The sequence below is a fragment of the Ornithorhynchus anatinus genome, chromosome 7, assembly GCF_004115215.2.
Source record: "Ornithorhynchus anatinus isolate Pmale09 chromosome 7, mOrnAna1.pri.v4, whole genome shotgun sequence".
Lineage (NCBI taxonomy): Eukaryota > Metazoa > Chordata > Mammalia > Monotremata > Ornithorhynchidae > Ornithorhynchus > Ornithorhynchus anatinus.
Genome location: NC_041734.1, coordinates 59,577,903 through 59,600,074, shown reverse-complemented (window position 1 = coordinate 59,600,074; position 22,172 = coordinate 59,577,903). Strand labels below are relative to the sequence as shown.

Genomic DNA, 22,172 nt, shown 5'->3' with positions numbered 1-22,172 from the left:
CGCCGTGACTCTCGTTTCCATTAATCAATTTACTCGCCGGTTTGAGGCTACAAAGCCCTCCTAAAGCTGACATTCCGCTGGCAGACAGTCTCTTCGGCTCCATCTCCAGGCACCTACTTTATCGCAGGGACCGATGAAGCGGAACAAGGCTCGAGCATCTGCTTCCCAGGGGCCAAAAGACTGGGTAGTTTCATTGAAATGAAACTTCAACAAACAGAGATGTTTTATGGCACTGAGGACGCGACCGTTGGCTTGGGAAAAGTAACTGTCAGCTGGGTAGATTGTGAGTACCCGGAGGGGAAATCAATGAATGGTATTTACCGAGCGCTTACTATGTGCAGAGCACTGTTCCAAGCACTTGAAGAGTTCAGTAAAACAGAATTAGGTGCATTTCCTGTCCATAATGAGCTTACTGAGTAGTGACTTCTTAATAATAATGGTAATGATAATTATGGTATTTAAGCGCTTACTATATGTTAAGCACCGTTCTAAGTACTGGGTAGATTCAAGGTAATCGGGTTGTCCCACGTGGGGCTCGCAGTCTTGATCCCCATTTTACAGATGAGGGAACTGAGGTCCAGAGAAGTGAAGTGACTTGCCCAAGGTCACACAGCGGACAAGCGGCTGGGAGCCGGGATTAGAACCCACATCCTCTAACTCCCAAGCCCAGGCTCTTGCCACTAGGCCATGCTGCATCTCTCAAATGCCTACTGTGTGCAGAGCACTGAACTAAGCACAGGGAAATAATGCACAGTCGGGATTGTGTCTAATTCTCACTCGGTACTTTCTCTTCTTTTTGTAAATCCTTTGGTGGGTCTCCCCGGCCAGACTACGCTCCATGAGGGCAGGGAATGTCTTTGAACTCTACTGTACTCTCCCAAGCGTTAAATACAGTACTCTACACTCAGTGGGAACTCAGTAAATCTTACTGCAAGAGGTTTCCCTTCCATAATACACTATCTCGGAGCTTAGAAGTTAGGGGATGAAAGGGAGGTGTTGAATGGGCTCTAACGACTGCAGACCCAATTGGGAGAGGGTTTAGACTTGCCTGCTCCTCTTCCCAAATTCTCTCCTATCAGGTCTATCGCCCGCCAGACAGGCCATAGCGGGTCTTAGTTGATAGAGCCCAGGCCTGGGATTCAGAAGGATCTGGGTTCTAATTTAGGCTCCTCCACACGTTTGCCGTGTGACCTCGGGCAAGTCACTTCACTGGGCCTCGGTTACCTCATCTGGAAAACAGGGATTGAGACTGTGAGCCCTATATGGGATAGGGACTTTGTCCAACCCAATTACCTGATATCAACCCCTGAGCTTAGTACAGTGCCTGGCACATAGTAAGCCCTTAACAAGTGCCACAATGATTATTATTGCTATTATTAGATCCTGGTCCTGCACCCACACGCCAAGGGCTGAGGCCCTGCTGACCAAGCCAGCATTGGTTGTGAGCCCACGGGCAGGACAGAAGTGAAGAGGCAGAGGATGAGCCATTGACATCAGCAAGGGCTTCCCACTGACTATCTCCAATGGAACCACAGAGTGGTAATTCACCGGGTAAGGAAAAAAACCTAGAGTTGGGCGGGGGGGGGGGGGTGGTCCCCAAGTAACAACGCCACTAATAATAACAACGATAATGGTATTTAAGCTCTTGGAGCCAAGAAATACAATACTGGGGGTTAGACACAATATAAGCAGATCAGAGTCCCTGGCCCACATGGAGCTCACAGCCTAAGATGAAGGGAGAACAGAAGCAGCGTGGCTCAGTGGAAAGAGCACGGGCTTTGGAGTCAGAGGTCATGAGTTCGAATCCCAGCTCTGCCACTTGGCAGCTGTGTGACTGTGGGCAAGTCATTTCACTTCTCTGTGCCTCAGTTCCCTCATCTGTAAAATGGGGATGAAGACTGTGAGCCCCACGTGGGACAACCTGATTCCCCTGTGTCTACCCCAGCGCTTAGAACACTGCTCTGCACGTAGTAAGCGCTTAACAAATACCAACATTATTATTATTATTGAATCCCCATTTTACAGTTGAGAAAACTGGGGCTCAGAGAAGCTGTGACTTCAAAGTGGGCAAGTGGCAGACCTGGGATTGGAAACCAGGTCCTCTGATGCCCAGGCCCAGTGCTCCTTCCACTAGTCCACTTCTCAAAGGAAGAGAGAGAGAAAGAGCAAGAGATAAAGGGAGAGAGAGAGAGAGTGTGTGTATAAGGGAGCTTGGCCAAAGTGACTTTAGGAAAGGCCTGACTGACAATAAAATTGAGCTCAGAGTGAGCTTTGACTGCTCCCCTCGTTGTGGCCCTCCCGCTCCCTGCTCCTTTGGCCCGGCTCAAGAACCTCTCCGGCCTCATGCACCGCGGCCCGACCAAGGGGCTTACCTTCCACGGGGGAGGTCCTGAGTCTCTTGCAGATGTTGTGCACGCTACCGTAGACTTCGCCGATCCGGGCCACGGCCTCTCCGCTGCGCAGCTCCATGAGGGTCCGGAGGTCCAGCAGCGTGCAGCCGAAATCTCCATCGTGACCGCCCTCGGCCACCGAGTTGGCCGGACCATGGTCAGTGGTGTTGTTGGCCATGTTGCCTGCTGGGCCCAGATCACGGGTCGTCTCCTCCTTCAGCCAGTCGAGCCCGGGCCTCCGGCCGCCTCGACCCCCAGCTCCGGGGCCGGGGGTGTCCCCCCCAATCTGGAGATTCCTTCTCTTCCTCTAAGATCCTCTCTCGGCTGCGGCAGCTGTTGCCCCCAGCTTTCCAGAGGCGATGGGGGAGGAAGAGGAAGAGGAATTGAGGCGAGGTGTCGCGGGAATTGGCGTCCCCAAGTGGAGCCCGATGTCCCTAGCCCAGGCCGACTTCCCTGGATCGAGGTGTAAACAGGATGTGCATGTTACCGTGGAAGCAACCTTAGCAACGACCAGCGTGTGTGGCAGAGAGGCGGCAGGAGGAAGAGGAGGAGGAGGAGGGTTCCCTGGATACTGGTGGCAGCTGGAACTGTGAAGTGGGAATGAAAAAACAAAACAACAAAAACAGTCACTGTGGGGCCTGACGGGTAAGATCCACTCAGTCTTGGCGAGGACTGGGGTCCCTCCAATCCAGATGGGGTCTGGGGAGGGCAGAGTGAGGTAGGGGAGGGCAACCCCAGCACAGAGAGAGAAAAGTGTCCTCCCCCCGGCCCATCCCTGTCCCCATTATGAGTCGGGGGAACCTTAAGTCCTTTCTCTCGTCTCCCAGGAACCCTTTAGCAAAGGGCCGGGGAGGAAAGGGCAGGGATTTTGTAAAAAGGATGGACAGAAATGTGAGGGTGGGCACCGTTCCCACTCCTGGCAGAGGCTGAGCCCCTCGGTCTTTCCCCCTGTCCCTGACCAGTTAGCTAGCTCCCTCAGAGTGTCTGTCACCGTCCTACAGAGATGACTTGGGAAGGAACTGAACGTCAGGGGGCCCGGGCTCGTCCATCCCCTTCCTGCCTCCGGGGAGGACTTCACCCAGCCAAAACATCACCTGCCCTTTCTTCAAACCTTCCAAAGGAGGAGAGCTCAGGACTCCCGCGGCTAACGCTGGCCCCGATCCCAACCCTCGGGCAGGGAATTTGTAGCTTCTCACCTTAACCTCTCCTATTTCAACTGGCTCGAGCCCTGCCAGCGGTGCTCCCCCAGCCACCTGAAAGGTCACGCCGGGGTGGAGAGGGTTGGGGAGGAAGGAGCCCACTCACAGGTAGGGCACTTATGACTCTAATCATATCCAAATTATTATTGTTATGGTACTTAAGCGCTTACTATGTGCCAAGCACTTTTCTAAGCGCTTGGGTAGACACGAGTTACTCCAGTTGGACACAGTCCCTGTGTCCAACTGAGAGAAGATAAGTGACTTGCTCAAGGTCACACAGCAGACAGGTGGCAGAGCTGGGATTAGAACCCAGTCCTTCTGATTCCCAGGCCCATGGTTTATCCACTAAGCCACACTACTCCATGACGGAGGTAGCGACCAACCATCATATCGAAAGCCAGTCCACACCCGCCCATGGTGCCGATAAGCCTCTAAATCACAGCAGGGACCCTCCCCATCTCCTTGTCCCCACAGTTGGACTGAAGCTGACAGACTGGGATGGCAGAAGGGGGAGAGATGTTGGTTCCACCAGCCACCTGTGAAGGGGATGGGGAGGGCACCAAGCAGGATGTGGGAAGAGCTTCTGTTCTTAGCAGTGGGCAGACAATTCAGGGTGTCTGCTCAGGCAGATTAAAGCCTCCAGATTGGATGACCCTTCCCCCCCTCACTTTAAAAAGTGAGAAAGAGTATAATTCAGCTTTCTCCAGGGCCCTAGTAACAGATTTTGGCTCTTTGGAGCTCTTAGGGAAGTCTAGTGGCAAGAACACAAGCCTGACAATCTCAGAGGATTTGGATTCTGACCCTGTTTCTACCCTAAGCCTGCTGTATGACCTTGGGCAAATCCCTTGAACTCTCTGTGCTCCTGTTATCTCATCTGTAAAAAAATGAATCAATATCATTTCCCCCTCCTGCTTAGACTGTGTGCCCAGCGTGGGACAGAAACTGCATCTGATCTGATTATCTTGTATCTACCACACTGCTTAACATATAGCGAGCATTCATTCATTCATTCAATAATATTTATTGAGCGCTTACTATGTGCAGAGCAAGTCGGCAACAGATAGAGACAGTCCCTGCCGTTTGACGGGCTTACGGTCTAATCGGGGGAGAAAGACGGACAAGAACAATGGCAATAAATAGAGTCAAGGGGAAGAACATCTCGTGAAAGCAATGGCAACTAAATAGAATCAAGCACTTAAACTGCATTATTAATATGAGGCCCTAGGACTTGTTTTGAAGAATCTCAACACAATGTGAGGTTCAACAAGCTGAGCAATGACCTGTCAGGAAAATTCGGACTGTGTCTCCCCTCAGACTGAAGGAAGGCGGAATGATCCTCTGCTGTAAACAGGGGACCACCTGCCTTGGGACTAGCATGCTTGCCTCAGTTGCTGCATCCCTCTGGCCCCCCGTCACCGATTCATTCATTCAGGCATATTTATTGAGCACAGCACTGTACTAAGTGCTTGGGAGAGTACAAGATAACAATAAACCAACATTCCCTGCCCACTACGAGCATCGGTAACAGGAAATATTCTGGAGAAAAGCAGAGGGCTCCTGCAGCTCTAGAAGCTAGAGGGAGTTTCAGCTAAATGTGAGGGAGAGAAGAGAAAGAGGGAAGCAACAGGGAAATGACAGGGAGATCCCTGGGAAGAATGGACACACACATGCAGCATGGGAAGAACAGTCACACACAAGCAGCAGGAGAAAAACAGACACACACATACCACATACAAGCAGTATGGGAAGAAGACACACACGTGTATATATATACACACACACACACACACACACACACACATACATACACCATGGCCTAGTGCATAAGCCTGGGAAGCAGGGGATGCGAGGTAAAATCCCAGCTCCACTACTTGCCTGCTCTGTGACCTTGGGTGAGTCACCTAACTTTTTTGAGTCTCCGTTTCCTCAGCTGTAAAATGGGATTTCAATCCTTGCTCTTCCTCCCTCAGACTATGAGCCCCAAGTGGACAGGGACATGTCTGACTTGCTTATCTTGTATCTATCCCAGTGCTTAGTACAATTGTTGGCATATAACCTGCACTTTATTTTTTATGGTATTTGTTATGTGTTTACTATGTGCCAGGCACTTCACTAAGCACTGGGGTAGGAACAAGCTAATCAGGTTGGACACAATCTTAGATTGTAAGCCTGGTGTGGGCAGGGATTGTCTCTCTTTATTGTTGAATTGTACTTTCCAAGTGCTTAGTACAGTGCTCTGCACACAGTAAGCGCTCAATAAATGCAATTGAATGAATAACAGTAATAACGTTGGTATTTGTTAAGCACTTACTACGTGCAGAGCACTGTTCTAAGCACTGGGGTAGATACAGGGGAATGAGGTTGTCCCACATGAGGCTCACAGTCTTCAACCCCACTTTACAGATGCAGGAACTGAGGCACAGAGAAATTAAGGGACTTGTTCAAGATCACACAGCAAACAAGTGTTGGAGCTGGGATTAGAACCCAGGTCCTTCTGACACCCTGACCCATGTTCTATCCACTAGGCCATGCTACTTTTAATGCCATAATTATTACTAGGAAAACCCATGCAGGGACACAGATGAAGTGACCTTCCTAAGGAAGGACAAAGAAGCCTGGAGAAAATGCTTAAGGCTGAAAAGCTACAGAATCTGTGAGAGCAAGTTGATTCAAGTGTTCAGCTGTAGCAATATCTCTCCTCCAGGAGAGGATCGGAGCCAGTCTTCTCCCAAGATATAACTGCAAGGAAGGGTAGCTAGAGGGAGCATGGCAATGTAGCTCCCCTTCGTTTGCCCACAGCCCTGCAGCTGGGCACATCTGCGTTACCCACAGCGCTATCCCTGGCTCATCAATCATTTAGAGGTGAAGACATCATCCTTGACAGAATATAGCCCCAATTAAGCCGATCCCTGCTGATTGGACCTGGAGCTGGAATGGGAACAGGATGGGGGTGGGGGGTTGGGGGGGGGGAGTATCTTCCTTCCTCCAGAAGATGTGATTTCTCTCACAGAATGGGTAAGAAACAGGTGGTTAATTGATAGCCCCATGGTGAAGTCCCTGATTATCTTTCTCTTCAAGAATTACACGTGACAAGGAATATTCCCCCAGGCACCACCCCTTCCCAACACACACACACACACTCTCTCAGCTTGGTTTCCCACCAGGTCCCACAAGAATGGGAAGACAGTTCATTTATTGCCTCTGCCTGCTCACCCCTAGAATGATTCCCATACAGTACTCAGAACGGAGCATTTTGCCAAATGCCAGACCAAATTTCATTCATTCATTCAACAGTATTTATTGAGCGCTTACTATGTGCAGAGCACTGTACTAAGCGCTTGGAAATTTCCAAGCCCCTTTCTGACGAGCTGCCATAAAGCTCATTTTAAGCGCTGGGGGAGATACAAAGCAATCAGGTTGTCCCACATAAGGCTCACAGATTTCATCCCCATTTTACAGATGAGGGAACTGAAGCACAGAGAAGTTGTGGTTTGCCCAAGGTCACACAGCTGACAAGTGGCGGAGTCGGGATTAGAACCCATTACCTCTGACTCCAAGCCCGTGCTCTTTCCACTGAGCCACAATGCTTCTCTAAACTTACAGTATTAATCCCCCTTTTACAGATGAGGTACCTGAAGCACAGAGAAGCTAAGTGACTTGCCCAAGATCATAAAATGCATAAATGGTGGAGTTGGAATTATAACTCGGGTCCTTCTGACTCCCAGGTCCATGCTCTATCCATTAGGCTATGCTGCTTCTATTCTCCATCTATACCCACTCTCTTGGAGAACTCATCCACTCCTAAATCTTCAACTACCATCCCTACGTGGATGATTCCCAAATCTACATCTCCAGCCCTGACCTCTCCTTCTCTGCAGTCTCCCATTTCCTCCTGCCCTCAGCACAACTCTACTTGGATGTCCAACCAAAACGTCAAACTTAACATGTCCAAAAGAGAATTCCTCATCCTCCCAGAAACCCTATCCACCTCAAGAATTTTCCATCTCTGAAGACACTACCATCTTCCCCATCTCATAAACCTGAAACCTTGGAAATAGTCGACTCAACTCTTTCATTCAACCCCAGCATTCAATGTCACCAAATCTTGGCAGTTACATTTTCACAACATCTCCATAACCTGCCCCTTCTCCAAACTGCTAATACTTTGGTCCACACAGTTATCCTACTCCTCCTTGACTACCGCACCACTTTCTCCACTTACCTCCCTGCCTCCTAAATCTCCCCTCTCCAGTTCTTACTTCACTGCTGCTGCCCAGATCATTGTCCTTAAAAAAAAATTAAAGAAAATAAAGTCCAGTGCATTCTTTTCCATTCCTCAAAAAATCTTCACAGAGATTCCTTACCACTGGCTTTAAGGCACTCAATCAGTTCTCCCCCTCCCACCTTGCTAATCTCCTATAACCCAACCCACATACTTTGCTCTTCTAATGCCAAATGACAATCAGTACCACAATCTTGTCTATCTCACCACTGAGTGCTTGCCCACACCATCCCCGGCAGACCCACTCTCCCCGCCTTCAAAGCCCTACCAAAAGCACATCTCCAAGAGGTCTTCCCTGTCTAACTCCGCACTTCCCCTACTCACCATCCCTTCCACATCCCCTATGCGCTTGGTTCTGTATCCCTTAAGCATTTGATATTTACCCCAAGACCTCAGCACTTAGGAGAACATATCCTTTCTTATACTCTATCTCTATCCTATATATCTATACTCTAGCCTATCTGTGATGTATTTTAACGTCCGTCTTCCCTTCTTTAGAGTAGGCTCCTTGTGGGAAGGGACCGTGTCTACCTAGTCTATTGTACCGTACTCTCCCAAGGTCTTAGCACAATGCTCCGCACAGTATATGCTCAATAAATAACACTGATTAACTGATTGATCCTGCCTGAAGACTAACATGTATGTGTTGGAAGTATCATTCTATTACAATGGCTTGGCAAAGCACAGGCAAGTGGAGCGTGCACCCAGCTGAAGATCTACTTTGTTTTATTTGGCCTTATTGGGTGAGAAGGGTGCTAACCCCTGCCCCTCACGATACAGCTGATGACCCTTAGTTTCCTACAGTTTGGTGAAGGACTCAACTTTCCCTTCCATCTCTATTTTGGGAGATTCCCAAGCAGACAGGGTAGCAGAACCAATTTATGAACACTGGGACCAGGATACACCACTCTAGTCTTGGGGTTCTAGTAAATAATAATAATAATGGTGTTTGTTCATTCATTTGTATTTGAGCACTTACCGTGTGCAGAACACTGGAGAAGCAGTGTGGCTCAGTGGAAAGAGCACATGCTTGGGAGTCAGAGGTTGTGGATTCTAATCCCAGTTCTGCCACTTGTCAGCTGTCTGACTTTGGGCAAGTCACTTCACTTCTCTGCACCTCAGTTACCTCATCTGTAAAATGGGGATTAAGACTATGAGCCCCACATGGAACAATCTGATTACCCTGTATCTACCCCAGTGGCTAGAACAATGTTTGGCACATAGCAAGTGCTTAACAAACATCATCATCATTATTATTATTATTGCTAAGCACTTGGGAGAGCACAATACAACAGAAGCATTCCTTGCCCACAACAGTCTACAAAGTGGTGGCAGATATTAATATAAATTGTTGAGTGCTGACAATGTGTCAAATACTGTTCAAGACAGAGAGGCAGCGTAGCTCAGTGGCAAGAGCCCAGGCATGGGAGTCAGAGGTCACGGGTTCTAATCCCCACTTTGCTGCTTGCCAGCTGTGTGACTGTGGACAAGTCACTTCACTTCTCTGTGCCTCAGTTACCTCCCCTGAAAATGGGGATGAAGACTGTGAGCCCCACATAGGACAACCTGATCACCTTGTATTTCCCCACCCAGTGCTTTTAACAGTGCTTTGCACATAGTAAGCACTTAACAATTGCCATCATTAATTAATAAGGATACTCAGGTTAAAACAGAGACCCTGAGCCACACTTAGCTCAATCTACGTAGGAAGGAGAACAGGTACTGAATCCTCAGATGAGGTAACTGAGGCACAGAGAAGTTAAGTGACTTGCCCAAGGCCATACAGCAGTCTTAACAAATACCAACATCATTATTATTATTAAATGGCAGATTAGGAACTAGAACCCAGGTCCTTTGACTCCCAGGTCTGTGCTCTTTCCCTGAGGCCAAATTCTAAGAAAATGTTCTATGAAAACAGCAACAGTGGAAAGGGGTTGGGGGTGAGGATGGCAAAGAAGAGCTAGGAATGAACACTTATGAACAATATACCTCACCAGATTATAAATTCCTTGAGGGTAGAGATCTTTTCTACTTCTTCTACTCTCCACTCCCAAGCACTTACTACAGGGTCCTGCCCCAATAAATGCTCAATAAATACCAGTGACAAAGGGTTAAGCAGCAAGGGGTTCTGAGAAAAGGCAGCCAATCGGAATAGGGATTTAGGTTTCAATTTTCAGGTGAGCCCCGATCAGAGCATAGTGGGAAGGCCTCACAGCCTTAATTAAGGTTTTCCCGCTTCAGATGAGGAGTCATCTAGAGAAGGAACCCTCTCCCCACAACTTGGAGATTATAACCTCTGTGCTAGAGCACCAGAAATGTCCAAATGCAAATGTGGGACAATACCAAGTTGTTTTTTTTAATGGTATTTGTTAAGCACTTACTATATGCCAGGCAATGTACTATACACTGGGGAAGATACAGGCTAATCAGGTTGGACCCCATCAATGTTCCATGTGGGGTTCATAGTTAAGAGAAGCAGCGTGGCATAGTGGAAAGAGCCCGGGCTTGGGAGTCGGAGTTCATGGGTTCGAATCCCAGACAGCTGTGTGACTCTGGGCAAGTCACTTAACTTCTCTGTGCCTCAGTTACCTCATCTGTAAAATGGGGATTAAAACTGTGAGCCCCACGTGGGACAACCTGATCTCCCTGTATCCACCAGTGCTTAGAACAGTGCTTTGCACATAGTAAGTGCTTAACAAATACCACCATTTTTAATTCCTATTTTACAGATGAGTTACCTGAGGCACAGAAGTTAAATGACTTGTCCAAGGACACACAGCAGACATGTGGCAGAGCAAGGAACAGAAGCCAGGTCCTTCTGACTCCCAGGACCGTGCTCTATCCACTAGGCTACACCGCTTCTCATTTGCGATCATGATGAAGGTGGAGGATAGTTGTGAAGGCTTCTCAAGCCACCTGTACCCAGGAGCACTGTTCGCCTAGACTGCAGCCTGGTCCTCCGCCCACTCATGGTCACACCACCTTGCTGATAAACCAGCTGCCAGTCTGGCACAGCTCCCGATTTAGGGATCAGCCAAGTGAGAAATAGCATGAGGTGCCCCAACAGGACCTGTTCCCACAGCAACTCTGGGCCCTGCCTCAAACACCTGAAGTGCCACATCCCCTCAGACACCTTCCATTCATTCAATCGTATTTACTGAGTGCTTACTGTGTGCAGAGCTTGGGAAAGGATGACATAACAGTAAACAGACACATTCCCTGTCCACAACAAAGCTTACAGTCTAGAGGGAGGGACAGATATTAATATAAATAAATTTCAGATCTGTAATAAGTGCTGTGGGGTTGGGGGGGGGGTGAATGAAGGGAGCAAGTCAGGGTGATGCAGAAGGGAGACAGAGAAGGGGAAAGGAGGGCTTAGTCAGGGAGGACCTCTTGGAGGAGATGTGCCTTCAATAAGGCTTTGAAGGGGGAGAGAGGTCTGTTGGATTTGAGGAGGGAGGGCATTCCAGGCCAGAGGTAGGAGGTGGGCAAGAGGTCAGCTGTAAGATAGAAGAGTGAGGTATAGTGATAAGGTTACCGTTGGAGGAATGAAGTGTGCCAGCTGGGTTATAGTAGGAGAGTAGCTATACCTGAAATGCTACATTCCTTCTCTCCCCCCTTTCCCAATCAAGCCAAGGAGCTGGTCATTCAGGATATTGCTTCCCCTCACGTCCTCCATCTCTCCTGGGGGCTCACCAAAACCCTCTGCCAGAACTATTTCCTGACACCAGCTGTGCCAGTCAGGATATCCCTGGCAGGGTCTCCTCCTATCTGTTCCAGGAAGTTCAAGGAGAGTAGGGTTGAATCCAAGGTGTGTATCTTCCTCATTTTTCCTCCACTGTCACCTCCTATTCTCCCCACGAGCCTCCCTAAACTAGACCCCTTCCTACAGAAGAGGGGGGAGAGGGAGAGAGGAGGGAAGTGGAGGGAAGTGGAGCAAAAGAAAGAGAGAGAGAGAGAACTTCAGCTGATGCAGTGCTGCAGGCAAACCTGCCCAGAATAATAATAACAACAATCTGTTGTGACACACCTCTCTCTGATCTCCTGCTGGCCACTCTCTTGGGGATTCCACCCCTAAGCTCTTTTTCTCCAAGATGGGGGATGCTGGGGATCTACCTTTAAGTCTGGTGTCAGGGGAAAAGGAGAAACATCGGGCACCTATTTGATCTTGGTATGGCCAGTGCACCTCAAGGTTAGTGGCCCCTTTCAACATGGGCTGCTACATCAGACAAGTGGAATAGTAATAATAATTGTGGTATTTGTTAAACTCTTACTGCGTGCCAGGCACTGTACCGAGCACCGGGGTGGATACGCTCAAATCGGATTGGACACAGTTCCTGTCCTACATTGAGCTCACACTTTCCTTCCCCATTTTACAGATGAGGTAATTGAGGCCCAGAAGTGAAGTGATTTGCCCAAGGTCACAGAGCAGAAAAGGGGTGGAGCTGGAATTAGAACCACGACCTTTTAACTCCCAGGCCCGAGCTCTATCCACTATACCTTGCTAAGCGTCCGCTCTCCAGTGACCATCCTTTCCCTCTGCTGGTTTGGCAGTCAAGCAGGGGCTGACCTCCCCCTCCCCACCAAAAAATCGTAATTCGAAGCCATGAATCCTACCAATTCCACTGCTGCCCTCAGCTCTTCGGTTTCCTGGAGCAACGTGGGAAAAAGGGGAAAGCAGAGAATCTGGGGACTGGTCACCAGATAAGCCTTAATAAATTCCAGTAACCTAAAGACCAGGCCAGAGAAGGACAAAGAAGCCAGTACCCAACTACCCACGATCCTTGGACTGCTACCTCAAGCCCTCGGGTTTACACCAGCAGAAAATTCTCTTACCTTCTTCAAAGCCCTACTGAGTGCTCACCTCCTCCAAGAGGCCTCCCAGACTGAGCCCCCCTTTCCCTCTGCTCCTCCTCCCCTTTTCCCCTTCCCCTCAGCACTGTGCTCATTTGTATATATTACTACCCTATTTATTTTAATTATTACATTATTATTTTAATTTGGTTAATTTATTTTGGAGAAGCAGGGTGGCTCAGCGGCAAGAGCCCAGGCTTGGGAGTCAGAGGTCATGTTCTAATCGGTCGGGTTCTAATCCCAGATCCGCCCCTCATCACCTGTGTGACTTTGGGCAACTCACTTCACTTCCCTGGGCCTCAGTTCCCTCATCCGTAAAATGGGGATTAAGACTGGGAGCCCCACATGGGACAACCTGATCACCTTGTATTCCCCCCGTGCTTAGAACTGTGCTTTGCCCATAGTAAGTGCTTAAATACCATCATTATTATTATTGAGGTGTACGTTCCCTTGATTCTATTTGGCGTGGCTCAGTGGAAAGAGCCTGGGGTTGGGAGTCAGAGGCCGTGGGTTCTAATCCCAGACCTGCCGCTTACCAGCTGTGCAACTTTGGGCAAGTCACTTAACTTCTCTGTGCCTCAGTTCCTTCATCTGTAAAATGGGGATTAAAACTGGGAGCCCCACGTGGGACAACCTGATCACCTTGTATCCTCCAGCGCTTAGAACTGTGCTTTGCACATAGTAAGTGCTTAAATATCATCATTATTATGAGGTGTACATCCCCTTGATTCTATTGATCTTGATGATGATAACTTGTTTTTGTTTTGTTCTGCTTTGCTCTGCTGTCCGTCTCCCCCGTTTAGACTGTGGGCAAGTCACTTCGCTTCTCGGTGCCTCAGTTCCCTCCTCTGTCAAATGGGGATGAAGACTGTGAGCCTCCCGTGGGACACCCTGACCATCCCGTATCTCCCCCAGCGCTTAGAACAGTGCTTAACAAATACCAACATTATAGTAAGCGCTCAGTAAATATTAGTGAATGAATGAATGGCTGAGAAAAGCCTGGCGGGGGCGGGAAGCAGGTGGGATCCCAGTCCCAGGTCAGCAGGGCGGATCCGGGCCGGGATTTGCTTGCTGCTCCCGCCCCCACCCCCTTGCACCGCGTTGCCGGGCCCCGATGGTAAATGAAGCAAACGGCGACGGGCGACGGGCAGAACCAAATCCCGGCCTGGAGTTTTCTGGCTCTCTGGACTCTCCTGCAGTCAGCAGGCCTACAGGCCGGGCTCCACACCTACTCCAACCCCGCAAAAACCAAACTCCTTCTTTTTCTTCTTCTCCTGCCCTTCCCTAGTCCGGGTTGCGGCTGGGCTCCTCTAATAATAGTAATAATATTGGTATTTGTTAAGCGCTTACTATGTGCAGAGCACTGTTCTAAGCCCTGGGGGAGATACCCTATTTATTTTGTTAATGAAATGTACATCGCCTCGATTCTATTTAGTTGCCATTGTTTTTACAAGATGTTCTTCCCCTTGACTCTATTTATTGCCATTGTTCTTGTCGGTCCGTCTCCCCCGATTAGACTGTAAGCCCTTCAAACGGCAGGGACTGTCTCTGTTGCCGACTTGTTCATTCCAAGCGCTTAGTACAGTGCTCTGCACATAGTAAGCGCTCAATAAATACTATTGAACGAATGAATGAATAATCAGACTGTCCCACGTGAGGCTCACCGTCTTCATCCCCATTTTACAGATGAGGGAACTGAGGCCCAGGGAAGTGAAGTGACTTGCCCACAGTCACACAGCTGACAAGGGGCAGGGCCAGGACTCGATCCCATGACCTCTGACTCCCAAGCCCGGGCTCTCTCCACTGAGCTATGCTGCTTCCCCTCTGTTCCTCTTACCCTGCCTTGCTCTAAGTGCTTTTACCCAGTTTATTATTAATAATAATCATCATCATATTTGAGCACTTACTGTGTGCAAGGCATTGAACTAATCGTTTGGGAGAGATGTACATTTCCATAATTGTATTTATACTAATGCCTGTTTACTTGTATATATGCGTGTGCATATATATGTGTGTATCTATAATTTTATTTATATTGATGCCTGTTTACTAGAGCCCGGGCTTGGGAGTCAGAGGTCATGGGTTCAAATCCCTGCTCTGCCACTTGCCAGCTGCATGACTTTGGGCAAGTCACTTAACTTCTCTGTGCCTCAGTTCCCTCATCTGTAAAATGGGGATTAACTGTGACCCCCACATGGGACAACCTGATTACCCTGTATCTCCCCCAGTGCGTAGAACAGTGCTTGGCACATAGTAAACGCTGAACAAATACCAACATTATTATTGTCTTGATGTCTGTCTCCCCCCTTCTAGATGGTAAGCCCGTTATGGGCAGGAATTGTCTATCTTTGTTGCTGAATTGTACTTTCCAAGCGCTTAGCATAGTGCTTCTGCACACAGTAAGCACTCAATAAATACAACTGAATGAACATCAGACATATTTCCTACCCATAACAAGCTCACAGTTCAATAGCAGAGCTGTTATTTACTGAGCAGCTCCTGAGCACAGTATATTATACTGAGCACAAGACGTTCCCTGCCCATATGGAACTTACACGCTAATAGGGGAGACTGATAATAATAATTAATAATTATGCTATTTGTTAAGCACTTGCTATGTGTCAAGCACTGTTCTAAGCACTGGGGTAGATGCAAGGTAATCAGGTTGTCCCATGTGGGGCTCACAGCTTTAATCCCCATTTTACAGATGAGGTAACAGGCCCAGTAGTTAAGCGGTTTGCCCAAGGTCACACAGCAGACAAGTGGCGGAGTCGCAATTAGAACCCACGTCCTCTGACTCCCAAGCCTGTACTCTTTCCACTAAGCCATGATGCTTCTCGTAGAGCGACAGAGTGATAAAAAGGTGAATACACACACATATGCACGCACGTGGAGGATGGATAAAAATAAACTTTAAAAGCCACCCAAGGCAAGTAGCAGCAGAAAGGAAGATAGAAACTAGGGTCCTGAAAATCATTTGGGGAAGGATAGTTGCAGGAGGGATTTTAAAAAGAATCTGAAGGCGGTGGTGGGTGTCAGCAGAGAGGGGAAAGAGAGTTCCAGGCCGAGGGGACAGTGTAAACAAGAAGTTAGAGGCTGGTAAGATCCGTGAGGTGGGCTTGGGAGGAATGAAAAATGGGAGTTGAGGTGTAGAGGGGCAGGAGAGTGGGGAGAAAGTCTTTGAGGAGGGAGGTGACGATGAGGAAAGAGCAAACTGAGAAATGTTTGAGGAAGAATCAGCAGGTCTGGGGAGTAGATTGGCCGTTGATCGATTAGTAGAGTGACAGTTAAGGATTCATTCCACCACACTTTGCCTACATATATGGAATTTATTTTAATATCCATCTCCCTCTCTAGATTGTAATTTCCTTGTCGGCAGGGAGCTCGTCTAACAACTCTTTTGAATTGTACTCTCCCAAGCACGTAGTACAGCGCTCTGCACACAGTAAGTGTTCAATACATACCACTGATTGATTCAAAAATAATACCAAGGTTATGGGCTTCAGTCCCAGGGGAGGTTGGGCTGTCAATAGAGATGGGGATAAATGAGAGTTGGAGGTGGGGGGAAAAGAATTCTCTTTTGGACATGTTGATTTTGAGGTGTCGGGGAGATATGAAGAGAAGACAGGGAAGGTTAGGACAACAAAGGTAGAGATAAAAATCGTAATTTGAAGCCAGGAATCCTACCAATTCCACTGCTGCCCTCTTCGGTTTGCTGGAACAACGTGGGAGGAAGGGGAAAGCAAAGCAGAGAATCTGGGGACTGTTCATCAGATAAGCACTAATAATTCCAGTAACCTAAAGACCAGGCCAGGGAAGGACAAAGAGGCTAGTACCCAACTACCCAACAGTAGCTAACTGTACCCAATCAGCAGGTAGGATCCCACAGTGCCAAGCGCCTCCCTTTCCTCTCCCAGCAGCAGGACAACGGCTTTACCTGTTTCTTCCAGGCTCCGGATCAACCCCAAAGCCTGGCCCTACTCGCCCTGAATCCAATCAATGGTACTTTTTGAGCACTGAATACTGAGTCCTGTGTGCAGAGCACTGTAATAATGATGGTATCTGTTAAGTGCTTGCTATGCACAAAGCACTGTTCTAAGCGCTGGGGGGATACAAGGTGATCAGGTTGTCCCACGTGGGATTCACAGTCTTAATCCCCATTTTACGGATGAGGTAACTGAGGCCCAGAGAAAGTAAGTGATTTGCGTGGCTCAGTGGAAAGAGCACGGGCTTTGGAGTCAGAGTTCATGGGTTCGAATCCCGGATCGGCCACTTGTCAGCTGTGTGACTTTGGGCAAGTCACTTAACTTCTCTGTGCCTCAGTTCCCTCATCTGTAAAATGGGGATTAAGACTGTGAGCCCCACGTGGGACAACCTGATTCCCCTGTGTCTACCCCAGCGCTTAGAACAGTGCTCGGCACATAGTAAGCGCTTAACAAATACCAACATCATCATCATCATCAAAGTCACACAGCTGACAAGTGGCAGCGGCGGGATTAGAACCCATGACCTCTGACTCCCAAGCCCGGGCTCTTTCCACAGAGCCACTCTGTACTAAGCATTGGGGAGAGTATGACAGAGTTGGTAGACATATTCTCTGCCCACAGTGAGTTCACAATCTAGAGGGGGAGACAGACATTAATACAAATTCTATTCATTCACTCATGCAATCGTATTTATTGAGTGCCGTGTGCAAAGTACTGTACTAAGCACTTGGGCGATAGGTACCTAAGTGCTGTGGGGTTGAAGGGAAGACATTTGCTGACTCCTTTGATCTTCTACCAACCTCTTTCTCAGCCAGAGGTCTTCCTCCCCACCCCAGAGCAAGGCTTGTCCATGGGGCCTGCCTTCATTAACTCTTCCGATCCAATGTAAGGATATTACATTATAATATATTGTATTCCAATACAATATTATATTAATAACAATATAATTATATTGTATACAATAAAATAAATAGTAATATAATTACATATAATTTTAATGTCTGTCTCCCCTTCTGGACTGTAAGCTTCCTGTGGGCAGTAATGTGCCCACCAACTGTATTACACTGTACTCGCCCAAGCCCTTAATACAATAATCTGCACACAGGAAGCGCTCAATAAATATGATTGATTGACTGTGGTGGGACTGGGGTGAATATCAAAGTACTTAAGAAGTATAGACCCAAGTACAGCAGGTAGGGGAAGACATATAGGCAGGGCATGGGGTTCATTTTGGGTCTTTTCTTGAGAATTTTAGACCCTCTGCAGGCTGTCAGAGCTTTTCCCCCAACTCAGCCTTATAGGGGGGCTTATGGTTCCCCATATTTGCTCTCAGATCCCCCAGTAGATCAGGAGTGATGGGAATGAACCCCAAGGCCAAGAGCCCCAACCCAGCCTTCTTTCATGGTCAACAGGAATAAGGGGAGGAGACTATATCCTCTGCTATACCACCAAAGTAATAGCTACCAGTTATTAAGTACTTACTGTGTGCACAGCACTGTATTAAGCACTGTGAAAGAATACCTGAGGTACTTGTTAAGCGCTTATTATGTGCCAGGCACTGTGGATACAAGCAAATTAAGTTGGACACAGTCTCTGTCCCACATGGGACTCACAGTCTCAATCCCCATTTTACAGTTGAAGTAACTGAGGCCCAGAGAAATGAAGTGACTTGCCCAAGGTCACACAGCAAACAAGTGGTGGAGCTGGAATTAGAACCCATGACCATATCTGGGTAAGAGGTCCCTGTTGTGGGTGGGGAATGTGTCTACCAACGCTGCTGTAACGTACTCTTCCAAGCACTTAGCACAGTGCTCTGCACATAGAATGCACTCAATAAATACCATTGATGATGATGATATAGCGTGGCTCAGTGGAAAGAGGCTGGGCTTGGGAGTCAGAGGTCATGGGTTTGAATATGGCTCTGCCACTTGTCAGCGGTGTGACTGTGGGCAAGTCACTTAACTTCTCTGTGCCTCAGTTACCTCATCTGTAAAATGGTGATGAAGACTGGGAGCCTCACGTGGGACATGTATCCCATGTGATACATGTACCATGTATCTCCCCCAGTGCTTAGAACAGTGCTCTGCACAGAGTAAGCGCTTAACAAATACCAACATTATTATTATTATATTACAAAGCATCTTTCAGGGACTCAGCAGATCAGAGATTAAAGACCAGGGGAAGACAGTGAAGAAACTTATGTATATATATGTAATTCATTCATATTCATGTCTGTCTTCCCTGTATAAGCTCCTTGTAGGCAGGGAACCTATCTACCATCTCTGTTATACTGTACTCTCCCAAGGACTTAGTACAGTGCTCTGCACATGGTAAGTGCTCAATAAATACCATTGATTGACGGTGATTAATCAACAGTAGAGGTGGGATGGGGGAGTCTCCGAAGCAAGGATTCTGCTGGATCCCCTGGCTCCTACTGAGGCTCCTTACAACCTAGAGAAGCAAACTGTTTCTCAGTAGCATAAGCCCAGCAGCCCAACTATTCCTTCCCAGCGCTAAGCCAGATCCCCTAGAAACCTCCTCCCTCACCACAAATCAAGAAAATTCAAGGCGTCACAGAGAAGCTATTTTTTCCACCAGAGACTCTGGGCAAGATACTGAGGAAAGAGAGAAAACAAAAAGAACCACACACCTGCGTGGAGGCTCAGCAAAACTACCCAACCCCTTTCCTCTGGGCAGTTGTATTTTTTCCAGGTTTTTGCTCTTTGGTAACCAACGGGCTTTTTAGCTGTTGAATTGGGATTATTTTTAGAAATAAATTCCAGCCTCAGCTCCTGAGGATGGAAGGGGGAATGGCAAGGAGGGAAGAAGAGAAAAGGGGCAGTGTACTTCCGCATCTCTCTGGGCTGCTGAGGTTGGGACACTGGGAAGCTTGGGCATCTGGCCTTGTCCCCCAACCAGAAGAGCCTGCAGGCCATGCTGGATATGGCAACCAATGCAGGAGGAGCAGCACCATTAATGGTACTTATTAAGCACTTATTATGTGCAGAGTAATAATAATAGTGGTATTTGTTAAGCATTTAAGTAGAGTTAAGTACTCTACTAAGCACTGGGAAAAATATTCAGGTGAGAATTAGACATGGTCCCTCGCCCTCAAGGGGCTCACAATCTAAGAATATTAATAATAACTGTGGTACTTGTTCAGCGCTTATTATGTGCCAGGCACTGTACTAAGCACTGGGGTACAAGCAAATCAGCTTGGACAGTCCCTGTACCATGTGCAGCTCACAGTCTCAATCCCCACTTTACAGCTGAGGTAACTGAAGCCCAGAGAAGTGAAGTGACTTGCTCGAGGTCACACAACAGACAAATGGCAGAGCCGGGATTAGAACCCATGATCTTCTGACTCCCAGACCCATTTTCTATCCACTACACCATACTGCCTCTAGGGAGGGATGGGGAGATGGTGTGCAATATAACCTTGGGCCAATTACCCTGTGGAATTCAAGAGTAAGAAAAGACTTGTGTTGGGTGGGGTGGGTGGTTCTCATAAAGGAAGGACATCCTCAGCACTCTTACATGTATTTAGCCTTTTGGAGAGAGCATGGTTCTGGGTGTCAGACAACCTAGGTTCTAATCCTGGTTCCACCACTTGCCTGCTGTGTGACCCCGGGCAAGTCACTTCACTGTGCCTCAGCTTTCCTCATCTGTAAAATGGAGATTCAATGCTTGTTCTCCCCGATTCTTAAACTGTGAGTTCCTTTTGTGAGACAGGGACTGTATCTGGCCCTATTATCTTGTATCTCTGCCAACATTCAGTATGGTGCTTGGCATGAAATTACTTAATACCACAAATATTATCATTCTATTATACTTGCAGTTATGGACAGGGAATGTGTCACTTTATTCTCTACTTCGCAATACTTTCCTAGCCTTCAAGATTGTAAGCTCCAGGGAACATGCCTATCAATTCTGTATTGTACTCTAACATCTTAGAACAGTATTCTTTCTGCACACAGTATTGTTTCTGCACACAGTAAGCTCTGAATAAATACCACTGACTGATACTTAGTAGAGTGCACCAAGTGGGAGCTCACTACATAGCACTACTACAGCATCATTATATTCCCGGGCTACACAGTGGCTAGACAGAAGCACTCACACCTCAAAAGACCGGCTTCTTTGGGCAGAGTCTCCCTGGGAAGTGGATCACAAGCACGTCCAAATCTCAGCATTCACCTCCGTTCCCTTCTGGGAAATTTTTAATGGGCCCATCCCCTCTCCACCTCATCTGGACAGGCAGATGTAGACTAAAACCCAAACAGCCCATGGAGAGGAAATGGAGGTGCTTAGGTGCTTCTGCTATCCTGCGCTCCATTCCCCTCCCCCTCATCCCACTGTACACATGCCCAACATGGGCCTCAGTTTCCCCCTTTTGAGAACATGGGCTTACACACACAGGTCTTCCCCTTCTCAGCTGGGTCTTGACAACATACTTTTATATCACTCGGTCAGGAAAAGGTCACGGAAAGCCAAAAGCCAGATCTGGGATAGCTTGGGATTCACCTTGGTTTTCACGCTGTCCTTTTCTAATCCCTTCACCCCACACAGCCTCCTGTCTCTCAGGAAAGGTTTAGTCATTGCCTGTCATTTCCTTTTGGGAGTGGGGCCATCTTTCCTGCTGAGAAATCCACCCCTCCCAGCAACAGCTCCCCCCCACCCCTCCGGCCTCCTTTTCTTAGGATTGGAAACAGCAGACCTGAGTCAACTGAGATGCCACAGGCGGTTGCTCAGAATCAGTCAATTGGATGTATTGAGAACTTCCTGTGGGCAGACCACTGTACTAAGCACTGGGGAGAGTAAAATGTAACAATGAACAGACACATTCCCCGCCCACAGTGAAGAAGCAGCGTGGCATAGTGGAAAGAGCCCAGGCCTGGGAGTCAGAAGGCTATGGGTTTTAATCCTGGCTCTGACACTTGTCTGCTGTGTGACTTTGGGCAAGTCACTTCATTTCTCTGGGCCTCGGTTACTTCACCTGTAAAATGGGGATTGAGACTGTGAGCCCCATGTGGGACAGGGACTGTGTCCAACCTAATTTGCTTGTATCCACCCCAGCGCTTAGTACAGCCCCCTCCAGTTATCGCCCCATCTCCCTCCTTCCCTTCGTTTCCAAATTCCTTCTTGCCAAAGCCAACAGTTCCCACTCCATCCTAATCTTCCTCAACCTCTCAGCTGCCTTTGACATTGTGGACCATCCCCTTCTCCTCCACATGTTAACCAAACTTGGCTTCACTGACTCCATCCTCTCCTAGTTCGCCTCTTACGCTCTGGTCGGTCATTCTCAGTCTCCTTTGCGGGCTCCTCTTCCCACTCACCCCCTTACTGTGGGGGTCCCTCTAGGGTCATTTCTTGGTCCCCTACTATTCTCCATCTACACTCACTCCCTTGGTGAACTCATTCGCTTCCAAGGCTTCAACTATCATCTCTATTCCGATGACAG

General features: G+C 48.1%; 1 protein-coding gene across 5 annotated transcripts in view; it reads right to left on the bottom strand.

Annotated features, from left to right (window-relative positions):
* ATP2B4 (ATPase plasma membrane Ca2+ transporting 4) overlaps positions 1–22,172 on the bottom strand; it is a 120,359-nt gene that overhangs the window by 52,044 nt on the left and 46,143 nt on the right. For all 5 annotated transcript variants that reach the window (XM_039912491.1, XM_039912489.1, XM_029068972.2 and 2 more), the window contains exon 2: positions 2,373–2,977. In XM_039912491.1, coding sequence (XP_039768425.1) covers positions 2,373–2,568 — 196 coding nt within the window. In that variant the 5' untranslated portion in view covers positions 2,569–2,977. The remainder of the gene's footprint in view (positions 1–2,372; positions 2,978–22,172) is intronic.